The sequence below is a fragment of the Simochromis diagramma genome, unplaced genomic scaffold (assembly GCF_900408965.1).
Source record: "Simochromis diagramma unplaced genomic scaffold, fSimDia1.1 OVJJ01000481.1, whole genome shotgun sequence".
Taxonomy (NCBI): Eukaryota; Metazoa; Chordata; class Actinopteri; order Cichliformes; family Cichlidae; genus Simochromis; species Simochromis diagramma.
The window spans coordinates 2,198,164-2,212,110 of NW_024386898.1; the positions used below are offsets into that span (position 1 = coordinate 2,198,164).

Consider the following 13,947-nt stretch of genomic DNA (forward strand, 5'->3'; position numbering starts at 1 on the left):
ATGCAATTAAATCTGATTCACTCCCTCACCCGCTCCCATTCATCCCCAGGATTTAGCGTGCCTCATTGCATAAGAATGATTAGGTGCAGTTATCTCAAACATCAAAATATTTTCCCTCTTAGCTCTGGCATTTCCGAAGGGCTACTAAATTCGCAGGCTCTCTCTTCGGTGCTAAAATGGTGAACTGCACGGATTGAGTGATTATTATGGAGGGTTGAAATATTCCGTACGGGCAAGCTGATGATGAAAATGTGCAACCTTCTGTCATTATGTTCCAATGACTGATGTTCTGTTTAATGTAAAGTGTAATTGGAATTCCTAAAACAAAATCTAATAATGTTCTTTAATAAGTGAATACTATGTTCTGAGTACTATATGAAAGACAAATACTTACTTTAACTGATAGTTTTTATGCACACAGATTTTTTTTATTACACACATATGATTATTTAAGTCAGTTTTAATGCCAACACAAAGTTCAGCCATACAAATTCCGAGTAGTAAAAATATTTTATTTGTCACACAAACACCTCAGTTGTTTGTGAATTTCTATTTCTTACCTTGTCAGTTTTGAATGTTTGTGTAGATGACAAGGTTACATTTGAATAGAAGGAAGCTTGTTGTAGGCTATCAGTGTAGTACCAAACATTTTGAGCAAGTTATCTTCCAAAACAGATCACAGTTATTTCCTGGGCTGGACAATTGCCGAATTGTTGTTGCATTGAACCTATAAAGTGAAAAAAGCCTTGCCAGAGTAGTGCAGACTGATAGACGTGAACTCTAAATGCAACAATGTTTCATAGCGAGAAGATTTTTTTTAATAGCCTGGCTGTGAACACTGCTGATGAGAGGATTTTTCGTTCTGCTTCCCATTGTACACACAGAGCTATTAATATGTGTTTTTCAGTGATTTTCCAGTCATCGTCCATTTCACACACTCCAGGCTAGCAGTTGTTAAGAAAGCCACTGAGCCATGGACAAGTTGTGAGCCTTGATGGTTGAACGCCTTAAAGCATTAAATGACCTGACTCACTGAGTGCCAATTTGTGTGTCTCCTATAGTATGTGGCTGTGACCTTGCCCAGGGGGGCTTCTTCATGAAAAATGGAGACTATCTGTGCACGCTGGACTACCAACGCATGCACGGTACCCGCTGCAATGGCTGTGGGGACTTTGTTGAGGGAGAAGTGGTTACTGCTCTGGGCAAGACCTACCACCCTTCCTGCTTCGTCTGCACCATCTGCAAGTAAGACATTCACTGCTTTCACCAGGTTGGCATGTGGACTGCAGAAAAAGTGTGATTGCATTGCAAAATAATAATGAGCACCAACAAGCAGCAATAAGGTGTTAAAATAAGCTCTAAAATATAAAATATGGGATGTGAAGTATGAAAAGTTGCTAATTGCAGTTACATGATATTCTGAGTTGAAAATATATCTTCTATAATATAGCAAAATCAACACAGGTGCTTCTCTTTAACGCTGCTCATGTCTTACTTTCTTGGATTCATGTGTGCCTCTCCATTTTAGCTACAATTAAATTTTCCGTGGAATGATTGTCATGGACAAACAAAGTTCATGGCAGGAGTAATTCCAGTAGACAGTTTACAGTAGCATGCTGTGTGTCATGTCTACGTCATCTGACTAAATGAGCTCCCCAGGCTGACAGTGTTGACATACATCCGCATCATTGGGCCCTGTCATCTTCACCACCGTCAAACAACCTGCAAGTCACAGCTAATAAACTCTTACACTTACCATGGGAGCGCAGCTTTGTTGACTGGTTGTTGATGTCACCCCGCTTCTAGACGACCGTTTCCTGCCGGGGACAGGGTGACCTTTAATGGAAAGGACTGTCTCTGTCAATACTGTGTCGAGCCCATGTCTCCAGGACCAAAGGACATCCTGGGCTCCAGCAGTGAGTAGCCATTGTCTGTTACACAAACAAGGAATTAACCTTCACACAATGATAGTTTGATAGACTTTACACTTGAACTGAAAGTGAATTATTGGAATTTATTTGGTTTTAGAGAAACAAAAAGTCTGGAAAATCGTAGCCTCCAGACCTGATTCATACGTGGCATTTAATGTAGCTGTTGACCAGTCAGTTTAGTGGTAATATTTTGGCTGTGAAGAATAATTTTCAGGTCCATATCAGTCATCTTGCCCACACATTATTAGCATTAATTTAAAATCAGTTCAATGTGAAAATCTATAATAAATGTGGAGTTGTGCCTGTCCGTGGGTCCTTCATTACTTACTCATAAACTTTGTACCCACAGACACTTATAGTCATTTCTATCCACATGGTAATTTTAAAGTATTTCAATTCTTAACTTGAGAAGTTACATGAACCAGTAATGACTTCTGTAAAAAGTGTTTCTCGATTTATTTGAGATCTTAAACAGTTGTGAGCGATTGCCCAGAGACACACTGGAAAAGCTCTAAAGGCCGATGTAGTTAGCACAAGATAATCAGCAGCATGCTGGATTGTTGTTACGTCTACAAAGCCACGTCACCACAAGTGCACACTTTAAGCTCCAGACTTGCAGGTGCTGCTGCAGCTTGGCTGTGAGGAAAGCTGCATGTTCAATAATTCCTTGTCTAAATGTGCTCAACGTTTAACTGTGTGATAGTCGGTGCTGCTAGAATCAGGCCAAGCAAGTTCAAGAGTAATGCTGAACCGCAGATCAAAAAGACTCAAAAGTAAAGAAAAGCTGGTGTTCATCTTTGATTAAGCAAACAAAAATGAATAAATAAAAGAAAAATAAACTTTTAGAGAGAATTTTAAAGAGAATATTCGCACAGCTGTGCCTGGGATCAACAGAGCCTGGGATCATGGGGAATATATACCACAGGGCTGTGTAGTGTAATGAGTAGGGTCCACTCTGGTCAAGCACTCTAACATTAAAATTCTTTTTAATGATTCTTTTTAATGAATCTAGAGATTCTCGGTTTAAAGAACCGTTTGTATGTAACTGTTTCCGGCATTGAAGCCAAATAAACTAATAGTCTGATATTTTGCCTTCCGCTGTATTTGACATGAAGTTATAGCTGTAAGTTAGTCAGTCAATAGTTTTCACTCTTTTGTTTTCATAATGATTAAACAAACAAGATTTATTGTTTTAAAAACGGTTAATTAGTGAGAGGTTCAGGTACCGTTGGGAAAATACTGCCGGGAAGGTTCATATTTGATAAATAAAGATGATAAAGTGGTATCAAGCGATCGTCAAACCTTTGGCACAAAAGTAAATTTCCCTACATGCCAAACTGCCAGTTTGATTCTGTTTTATTTATATACTGTAACACCAAAACACAGTTGCCCTGAGGTGCTTTATATTGTAATATTAAGACTCTATATAATAGACAGAAAACCCTGACAAACAAACGACCCGCTCTGAGCAAGAATTTGGTGACAGTGGGAAGGAAAAGCTCCCTTTAAGCAGAAAGAAACCTCTGGTAGAACCAGGCTTGGGGAGGGGCGGCCATCTGTGGTGACTGGTCAGGTGTGAGGGAAGGAAGGCAGGACAAAGACACACTGTGGAAAGAAGCAGAGTTTAATCATAACATGATGATTAAATGCAGGTAAATAAACAGAGAGAGTGAAAAGAGACGAGTGAAGAGGAAACACTCGGTGCATCATGGGAAGCCCTCAGCAGTCTAGGCCTTTTTCAGCGTAACTAAGGGAGGGTTCAGGGTCACCTGATTCAACCCTAATTATAAGCTTTTACAAAAAGGAAAGATTTATATCTGATCTTAAAAGTAGAGGGTGTCTGTCAACTGAACCACAAGTAAGCCTGCAGCATACTGGAGTGATATGGTGCTATGTAGTCTTTAAGATAAGACTGGGCCTGATTATTTAAGACCTTGTATGTAAGGTGAGCAGAAGGCAAAGCAGAAGTGAAATCCTAAGGGGTTAAGCAGGTTTAAAAATGGTTCTTTTCCACATCACAGTGCAGGAGTTCCCTTAAAACCTAGTTACAATTGAAGTAAAAACAAAGAACTTGTAGCATTCAGGGAGATCCTCCACCTCTCCCAGCCTCATGTGCAGACCATCCGTTTTCCTTTATGTATAACACCAAGGACAGGTCTCGCTAAATAATGCATGGCCGTGCATTTCCTGGATTGTGTGGCCCTCAAACCCCCCCTCCTCTTCTGGATCCTCTCTTTCTTCCTTCTCTTCCTCTTCCTGCTCTTTCTAGCTGCCTCTCTCCCTCCCTCATCCCCCACTGGTGTCTCTGTTGGTGTTTCGAGAGCTTTTAGACAAGGTCACCTATAAATAAGGCATGCTGATTCTGCTCACGTCATCATCCCAACCTTGTTATGCCTCACGTAGTTATCATCCCCTGTGGTTGCGGTCGGCTCTGCGTTCCTTTCATCCTCTATTCATTAAAAAAGAGATGACAAGAAGATTGTTCATTTAGAAACCAACCTCTTACACTTTTAGAGCCTCGGGATCCTACTTGCTTATGGATGGAGCTTTTAGAACCATGATAGGAGAGAAGTGGATGATAGGAAGCGGCAGCTGTCAGAACGCTGCTGGTTACACTCTATCACCATCTAGTGTCTTGGATCAGAAGTGACAAGATGCCTCAGCTAGTATGTAAAGGCTGCGCTTTTATTTTAAACAAACCTTCAAACAAAGTATTAATTAGATTCTTCCTTCAACTTTTAACTCATGTTCTTGTTGTGTGTGTGTTCTTTTTAAACAACGCCTATTGTCTTGCTTTCGTAGATTGCGCAGGATGTGGCCGAGACATTAAGAACGGACAGGCTCTCCTTGCTTTGGACAAACAGTGGCATCTGGGCTGCTTTAAGTGTAAGGCCTGCAACAAAGTGCTGACCGGGGAGTACATCAGCAAGTAAGGAGCACATATCTGCTGTGATTATAGGCTGCTTGCTTGAATTTAGGCCTGCACAGGGTTCACGCTCCATGTAATATTTCACTGTCAAGCGTTTCCACGTGTGTCTCTCTCGCCTCACAGGGATGGCGCCCCCTACTGTGAGAAGGACTACCAGACCCATTTTGGAGTTCAGTGTGAGGCGTGCCATCAATTCATCACAGGGAAGGTGCTAGAGGTAAGGACACGCACACGCATCCATATCACATTTAACTCATAGTATGCGCAGATATCTCTTTGTGTGGCCGCCCTCTGAGTTTCCTGAGAACCTGCCTTAGGTAAGTTTGAGGGAATCCTGAGCGTTTAAATCCTTAAATCACTAGAATTTAAATGATTTTTAATCATAATTTTTGGGAAAGTACAATTAAAGTTTAGATTGTTTGCATTATTTTGGATTCAGATGTCTTTAATACTTGAGAGTGTGTCTGCCTTTCTGCTTCTCATGCAGACACACACAGGGGATGTTGCATGGAGCAGAATTGTGAAATGTAGTTTGATAATCTCTGGTGTAATCTCCTCTGCACCGAGCCAAACAGACTCTTGACACGACTGTATTCAACTAAAAGATTAACTCTTAGCAGATTTTAGGTCTTCTCAACTCCTGCCTAAATACACATTTGCAAAAGCACGCTCAGGCATAAATGATATAAATATTATATAAGAGGGAATGTGATCTGACATTTAAAAAGTGACTGGTATCCCCGTGCTATCACCTGTTATGAAACACTTTTTAGGCATTATTAGAACTGCGCTTAAAAAACACGCATGTCCTTTACACTGTGTCTGTTCACTAGTATCTCCAGCATATGCAAGCCTGCTTGTTCTGCAAACAGTGATCCGGTCAGACACTGAGTTATGTGTCATTTAATGGTATGAAAATGTCACTGCTAGCCAACCAGGCTTACAGTAATCCAACACTAAGGCAGGCCTTTATGACAATAGGAAAAGGCTGCTGGGTCTCATCCCTGAGCCGCTGCCAGTGGATCAGTGAAGCCAAAGCCAAAGTCTGAAAGCCTAATCACTGACCCAAGACCCAGGCCAAATACTGTAAAGCCATCAGCAGGTTGCATATAGTCTGTTCCTTTTGGGAGTGCAGTGCGAATGGCTTATTAATGTAGGGGTCATTAACGGTGCTGTTAGAGATCGAGAGGAATCGAGAGTGTCTGTAATGGTACGCTGCACATGTAGCAGAAGTACTTTTATTATAGCTGAAAGGGAATTGAGTTTGGCAGAGTGCTGGGTAGAAGGCACTATAAAGTTTCTTCTACAGTCATTTTTTCTCATGCAGTAAAATGCAAATATTAGTCTGTGGCTTCATATCTTTGAGTAGCCACTTGCCTCTTAATGAGGGTTGTTATACAGCAGGCGATTCATTTGGATATTTATCACCCGTGGTCAAGGTTGCTTGGGCTTTTTAACAGAACGCTCCACATGCAAAGTGGTACGTCAGTATAGACGGAAGTTTGGGCGCTCTAGCTGTCAGACCATTTTACTGGAGCACATTATGAAAGGAAGGTACAAAGCCGGACGGTCGGATACTTGAAAGCAGGTTGACTGTGCCGTTTTGAACCACCATATTCATCTTTTTAAAATAGTAAGATGTTTGACTGGAATATGTTAAATGATTTCTCAAAATGTGATGCAGTAAAGTCACACAGATCCTCACTTGACTCCATGAGCTACTGAGAAAAACGTGAAAAGATGCTGAATGGCATTTTTAGGGAAACTTTTTTTCACCCGCTGCTGCCCATTTGCATGTGAAGCAATCCTTTAGAAAGGAAACTACTGGCACACTGGATCTGATGAAACGCTCTCTTTCCTAACATGGGCTGTTCGAGGAAGCGAGCGCAGCTGAGAGCAGGTGGGGCACAAGGTTTACTGCCTGGAAGTCATAGCTCAGCTTCACCTGTCCCACTGCAGGCTTCATTCGTCTTCATTTTTCCCCCCACGATGCCAAGTCTGTTTTGCGCTCCGTGTTTTCCAGGCAGGAGATAAGCACTATCACCCCAGCTGTGCGCGATGCAGCAGGTGCAATCAGATGTTCACAGAAGGAGAAGAGATGTATCTGCAAGGTGAGCGGATCTACATGTGCTGCTGCTGCCTCATCAAAACTTTGTTCCTTTTTGCTTCTTTTTTTGTGTGTGTGTTTGTTAACTGACACTGATAAATTGAACACTCCTCTTTGGGTTGAGTAAAGTTTAGCATTATGAAACGGATTTTATTCAACTATTAGAGCTATAAAGGAGGAAATAGTATTAGGAGGTAGAAAATGTAAAGAAAATTGTAGTTATTTCTGTCATAAGGGTGTAAATTATAATAGTCTGACATTCATATAGGAGATTATACACTAAAAACCACACTCACAAAGCTCTTTATTCTCTGCAAGCTGTCTTTTTAACAGCCACACTCCAGTAGATGTATTCAGATTACCTTCCTGAGCCACAGACGCATGTTTGTGCCGCTGTAAACCCAGAGACTGGTTCCTCTGCAGTATGATGGGAGTGAAAAGCTGGTGAAAACGAGGTCAAAATGAACATTTTTTCAACATTCTTTAAGTCTTGAAGTGCAGAGCAATACTTCTTTTGTTGTTTTCCCAAAGATTTGAAAAACACCGTAAAACACATCACTCTAAAATCTCTTAGATGTTGGGATTTGGTGACCGTGGAGGACATAAGAAATGATTTGCGTCACTTCCTTTCTCAGACCATTCGGCATCCTCTCGTAACCTTCTTTGTCTTCTTACTTATGTGGATTTTTATGTTTAACTTGTCAAAGATGAATCCCCGGCACACTGTCAGCTCTGGGCCTCTGCAGTGGGAAATCTTTATCCTAGAATCAATAAGAAAAAGAAGTGCGATTTCATCTCAGTTCTTCTCCATGAAATAGAAATGTTGCTGCAGTAAACGAAGTATTTCTGTCAGCAAGACTATAATTGTGTAAATAAGTGTGTAAAATTACAGTTGGTCCAGATTTATTTGTTCCTTTTTTTTTCTTTTTTCTTTTTTTTTACTGTGGAGCTATTGTGAAAAAACACAAATTTCTATAGTTAGGTAATGACAAAATATGAATTATTTAGGCTATTTGATTGTTTAATTATTACTTAATCACTTTGGTGGATTAGGAATGACCATATTGAAGTCTTTATCAATAGAAAAAAGCTTTAAAACTTGTGAAAATACAGTTAAAAATTGAAACGTATGCCCTTCTTCACATTTTCCAAAGCCCCCCAGTGGGCCGAAATGGAGTCCTTGCTGGGCCAATTCCGGCCCATGGGCCTTATGTTTTACAACCCCTGATCTAGAGCATGAGCAGCCCTTATGAATAAAATTTAATTTATGTGTTTAATCATTTTAACCTGAATCTGTTCTCTCTGTCTCCCTGCACAGGGTCAACAGTCTGGCATCCTGGGTGCAAGAACACCACGAGAACAGAAGAAAGGCACAGGGAGCGGGTAGGAATCTGGGACCTTTTGGGGTTTTTTATGTGTCACGGAAATGTTTTACAGGAAAAGATAGAGTTTGGAATATTTAACTAAACACACTGTTATCACTCCCTTGCTGTTAAAATTTAACTTACTGTGCTGTAAAATAATTTGCCTGTTGAAGCAGCTGTGTGTGTGTGTGTGTGTTTGCCTTTCCATGTGTTATGTGTGTGTATATAAATATTTGTTCATATGCATATTTACGCGTGGCCACGTTCACCTTGATGTATGTGTGAACTGTGAGTCGGGCAGCAAAGGTACAACCCCTGTGTGATGTCCTGTGAACCCCCCCTCCCCCTCTCCCTTCCTCCACAGCTAATGCCTCCGTCCCTCTTATTCCTCCAAAAAACAGAAAGGCAGGTACTGTATTTCGCTATTGGCTATGAGATGGCATCATCCTGTGTTCCACCATGTCCATAGGACACAGTGCACTGTATGCTGCCATCTGCTGGAGACAGCCTGCAGTGCCCTCTCTCTGTGTGTCATACGGAGCCATTCAGTCCTGTCTTTGAACATGTCGACGGCGCATGAGACAAAGGTGCTCGCACATTTAAAGGAGCAGACGAGCTGACACAGACGACTGATGTGGCTTTTTCCTAAAATCAACATTTACCCATTCGGCGAAAAGCTTCAATTATGCCACGTGCAGACCTGCTGCTGCCATTCAGACAGTTCATTTCCCATAAGCAGGCATGAGGTCCTTAAGAACATCAAATCACAGCACTAAATCACTCATTCACTTTGCAAATTTGCAAATGAATGACTTAATCATGAGATGACATGTTAGTGTTCCAAAGTACTTCATATAATTCATGAAACGTAAATACAGGGGTTGCCGTTCCCTCTCATCCCTCATACGGTATAAAGACCAACCGTGTACTAATAATGCATAATATCCAGGTGACAATCCTGGCTAATATGCAGGTGCCAGTGGGCTGTGGATCCTGGTAGGCTAACTGCTCTGACAGGTATTGATGTGACTAACAGCCACATTTGTGTTTTCTTTTTCATAGCCGACGAGGTCGTCGTCTGAGAGTATTTGTTCCAGACCTGGTTCAAGCATACCTGGCTCACCGGGTCACACTATCTATGTAAGAAATGTCACAAACAGAGCTACAGTCTGAATAGATTCTGTAAATACTGTCAATGATATTACCCTTCCCACACCTTTTTTAGCATAACTGCTGTTTGACAGCTGCACCTTGCACAGCAGTAGTAATCTCCCTGTACTCTTGTGTATGTGTGCACGTTTGTCTTTGTTTGTCTCCCTAGGCAAAAGTAGACAATGAGATCCTTGATTACAGAGACCTAGCTGCCATTCCAAAAGTCAAAGCCATTTATGACATTGAGCGCCCCGATCTTATTACCTATGAACCTATGTACACCACCTCCCTGGATGAGAGAGAGGAGAGACGAGAGAGTGTGGGAGAGGTAAACACACAGACTGCGTGCTTCTCATTGTGTGCACACAAAAACGGTCCATGAATAAAACTCAAATGAGACATGATTTTCCTCTGGAGGGATTTTTTCTTATGCAACAACAACAAAAAAAAGAGAGAGAGAGGATATAATAAACACAAAGGACTCTATTACTGATTAAGATATTGTTCACTCTGTAATAAAAGATCTTTTGCCTCACTGAACTTCTGGGTCCTTCACAGCTCCACACTGCCAGGAGGGAACGTTCCCCCTTGCCGGATGACAAGGTTAGATGCATGGCTAAAAAGGAAGCAAAGTTTAATTCGTCTTTTCCTTTAATGTTCTTGTGAAAATCAAAGTTATAATTCAGAGTTGTTTGATTTCTTTGTAGTCCTCAAGAAACATGTCGCCAACCCCATCTGGTGAGGTGAGCGAATCCATCAAACTCACTGTCCTGCTATAGGCGACAGTAAATACAGTCCAGTGTAGTGCGCTCTCGTTCATCAGAAGCTTGTGTAATCACTCGGTTGTGTTGACAGGGATCTTACGACAGGAGGGAACGCATCCTTCAGAGGTCCACCAGTCAGGGCTCCATAGGATCACCAGTTTATAATCGTCATGGATACACCCCCACTTTGTCACGGTCGCCGCAGCATTTTCACCGGCCAGGTAGGTCCTCGAAAAGACTCATTTTGTGTATATGTGTCTGTGTGTATTACTGTAGTGAATTTAGGGTTTTCATAAAGTGGATCCAAAAAATCTTTGATAAACAGGTGATGATGATGATTCAGAGCTCGCTCAGCCTGGCCTTAACGTTTGCATTTCCCTCCCTGTGTTGTTGAACGTAACCAAAATTGACTTGAGGTTATTTTGCCTCGCTTTGATTTACGTGGCAGACAATCCATTTGCAGAGTAATTACCTTCAAGTCAGTTTTGCCCCTTTTACAACACAGTTTGAGTTTGCTGTTCTTTCCATAAAACTTTGCTTTTAGAATGTAACAAATCTTCATCTTGAATACTCCTTACGTCTCACTTTGGGTGTCTTTTATTTCTTCTTTTCAACATTTGACCCCTCTGTATTTTCCGTATATCGTTTGCCCCACAATGTCTCACCTTATATCTCCTTCCCTCGTCCTGTACTGTCCACTTCTATTGCCTGGTCCTGGGGTTTTTCTCCCTCCCTCCCACACTCTTTCTCCCACCTGGCAGAGGCTCTGACAGGCATGCAGAAGCTCTGCTCCTCCCTGTGCAGTAACAGTGTGGGCTCCAGAAATAGTGACTCCCGCCCCACCTCCCCTTTCAGACACCACTTCCTCCCCCATAGCCAAGGTAAGGGCCCCACTCCACTGTTATCTGCTGCCCCCTCTCTGCGCCCCCCGCCCCGGAGGCAACACATCATCTCCATCATCACCTGGATAGCGACTCCCGTCAGTGCCCACTCTGTCATTCTGGATCCATCAGCATTTCTCGCCTAAATGTTTCGGTCAAACCCATGCTTTTTTAAGCCACTGACATGCTCTCTGCTCCTCTTCTGCTTTGACTTCACCTTTGGCCAAGTAGCTGTCAGGCTCCTTGTGTTTGTGCTTTACATCTTTGCATGCACTAGAGAGGTATCAGTAATCCAAACCCTACATCCTAACTAATACTTCTGTGTGTGCTGAACGAAGGATATATATATAAATATTTCTTTTGCATTGTATTGCATTGAATGAGTCTCCAGACTCCAGTAAACTGTGCGGCTGAGATAAAAAGAAAGGTTTTACTGCTTTATAGTGTCGATATGCTGCTGCATGCAGGGTGGTATTAACTTCTTAACTCTGAATTTATATTATAAAACAGGCTAACAGACATCAAACTTCATTACCCATAACACATTTCCCAAACATTTAATCTCAAAATTCAGAACGCCGCTGCTCTGCTTCTTCTCGGCCCCATTTATCGCATTTATCCAAAGTAAAAAGAATGCGCCCCATTCATTCAGAATGACTTCAGCTGGTCCCGTTGGTCCCTGTGTGTTGCACCGTTCAAATTGTGGTTCCCCTGCAGTTTTCCTGCTTACCTTCTGTTCTTGGTTCTTCTCACTGGAGGCACCGACCCGCCGAGTGGCCGGAGCTCTCCCCTACCGCTCAGGCCCGACAGCCGGCCGGTCACCCCGCCTCTCTCTCAGACCCCTAAACATTTCCACCTCCCAGGTAGGAGCTGGAGCGCACCCTGTCACTGCTCTTTCTTTCTTCCTTTCTTTCTTTCTTCTCCATTTGGGAGCTATTTTGTTTTTCCCTCTCTCTTTTTTTAATAAAAAAACACATAGAGCTGTATCACAGGTCACGTTTTAATGTAAATCCCAGTGTAGCATGACTTACTGTCGTTTGTTTTTACACTAGATTTTTTTTAACCATTTCTACTCATCAAAGCACGGTATGGTCTGTAAATGTCTTTTGCACATGTCTGTTTTCAGATCAGGGGAGCAACATCTATCGAAAGCCACCCATCTACAAACAACACGGTACCTTTCCTGTTATACTATGATCTTTTTTGCAGTAGAAACTAAATTCTCTTTTGACGATTAATTTGTGTCAGTGATTCCCCACCGGATACCTGTTATGAATTATGTGAAAAATACATACAAAGTGGACACAAAAATCCAAAGATGATGAAGCTAAAACTAACAAAAACTGGCAAAACATGAAGTTGTTGTTACGGTTGCAGGCCACAACTCTGGCAGTTGTATGAAAAGCAATTAAAAAAAACAATCCCAAAACCCAATATTTGTATAAATTAAGAAAAATATGAATGTCTAAATGAGTTCCTCTTATTGAAAAGGTTGGGAAGCACTACTGTAGCCACTACTCTATGTGTTATTGAGGTCAACTGAAGCTGTGTATTCATCTAACCATAGCCACCGTCAGCGTCAGTGTACAAGCAATGTTTGAAGTCTGTCTCCACTCCTTTTATGTCTGACCTGTAGCTTGTTTTACTTTGTCCGTCTTAACAAGTCATAGCAGTAAAAGCAGCGCTTGGCCTGTAGGTGAAGCGAGGCTGTGCAGCATTTGTGGAGTGGTGACAATTACGGGATAACCACTCTTCATTTTCCAGGAGTCAAGAGCGAGGGCAGTGGGTACCACAAGCAAGACCTGTGGCACGTTTCAAAGTAGAGACTCACAAAGGGGGATGAGCGTTACTGTCACTACAGTGTCTTTCTCTGTGTGCTATCTATATTACTTAACAGTAAGAGGAAATTCCACAATCTGGCATTAAAATGGAAATCCACGTGTACACTCGAGGCTTTTCTTTAATTATACGCTTAATACTCACAATGAGTCTTATCCACCACCGATTTTCACTTCTTCTATGATAAGAAAAAAGGTCAAGCTTTTTCTGTTATGGAGTGGCTTGTTAAGAAAGACTGTATATTTATATATATTTATGAAAATGATGATGACCCTGGATTAAATGATCATTGAGCCTGACGATCAGATGGTGCAAAGATGTTTACTTGTGGTTTAGGCTGTGACCCAGACACTGATAGCTCAGTTCCCATGGTTACCAACCTAGATACAGCTTCCATAGCACGCCAAAGCAAGTCTGCTGATGAGATCATCAGATCTGCCACCTTCCCCGCTGCCCATGCTCCCTTTCCAGATGACAGCTCACGGAGTGAGGGTGATCGCTGGCCCTACTCGCTCACTGCGTTAGGTACAGTAGGCTCCTGTTGGGCATGTTCGCGCTGCTATCATAGTGGTACAACAGACACCTTACTGCCACCTAACTCTCCTGTTTCCAATCCTATAGCTGCCCCCAGAAGCTTAACTGCATCCCTGCTTTACCCCAGGCTTAAACTCTTGTTCAGACATAGCAGTATTTGCCTTTTGCGTTTTTTTGTGTTTTTTGCTTGCGCAAAACTGAAGAAGCGTTGTTTGGTTTCTGTTGCTGTCATGTTACTTTCTGCTTGAGGCAGCATCAGTTTCTCCATTTTACTTTCCCTTACTGCACACGACGGGGCCTTTAGCTGTATGCAATGGAACCACAAATGACTTGGACAGAGATAACTGAGACTGACTTCAAACTTCTGTCTGTCTGTCTTACATTGTGCTGTTCTGTGTACTTGACATCTTTAAAACTCGACATGAGCGGCGAAGTGTAAACTTCTG

At 42.0% G+C, this 13,947-nt stretch overlaps 1 protein-coding gene across 8 annotated transcripts in view; it reads left to right on the forward strand.

Moving 5' to 3' along the window:
* ablim1a (actin binding LIM protein 1a) overlaps positions 1 to 13,947 on the forward strand; it is a 36,415-nt gene that overhangs the window by 17,739 nt on the left and 4,729 nt on the right. For 2 of the 8 annotated variants that reach the window (XM_040034425.1, XM_040034424.1), the window contains exons 3-16: positions 1,062 to 1,245; positions 1,807 to 1,916; positions 4,734 to 4,860; positions 4,984 to 5,077; positions 6,884 to 6,971; positions 8,286 to 8,350; positions 9,394 to 9,471; positions 9,653 to 9,811; positions 10,042 to 10,086; positions 10,191 to 10,226; positions 10,339 to 10,468; positions 11,887 to 11,991; positions 12,255 to 12,302; positions 13,304 to 13,492. In XM_040034425.1, coding sequence (XP_039890359.1) covers positions 1,062 to 1,245; positions 1,807 to 1,916; positions 4,734 to 4,860; positions 4,984 to 5,077; positions 6,884 to 6,971; positions 8,286 to 8,350; positions 9,394 to 9,471; positions 9,653 to 9,811; positions 10,042 to 10,086; positions 10,191 to 10,226; positions 10,339 to 10,468; positions 11,887 to 11,991; positions 12,255 to 12,302; positions 13,304 to 13,492 — 1,458 coding nt within the window. Of the gene's footprint in view, positions 1 to 1,061; positions 1,246 to 1,806; positions 1,917 to 4,733; positions 4,861 to 4,983; positions 5,078 to 6,883; positions 6,972 to 8,285; positions 8,351 to 8,695; positions 8,741 to 9,393; positions 9,472 to 9,652; positions 9,812 to 10,041; positions 10,087 to 10,190; positions 10,227 to 10,338; positions 10,469 to 11,008; positions 11,129 to 11,886; positions 11,992 to 12,254; positions 12,303 to 13,303; positions 13,493 to 13,947 lie in introns of all 8 variants that reach the window. The other 6 variants (XM_040034421.1, XM_040034422.1, XM_040034426.1 and 3 more) reach the window with 6 other exon arrangements.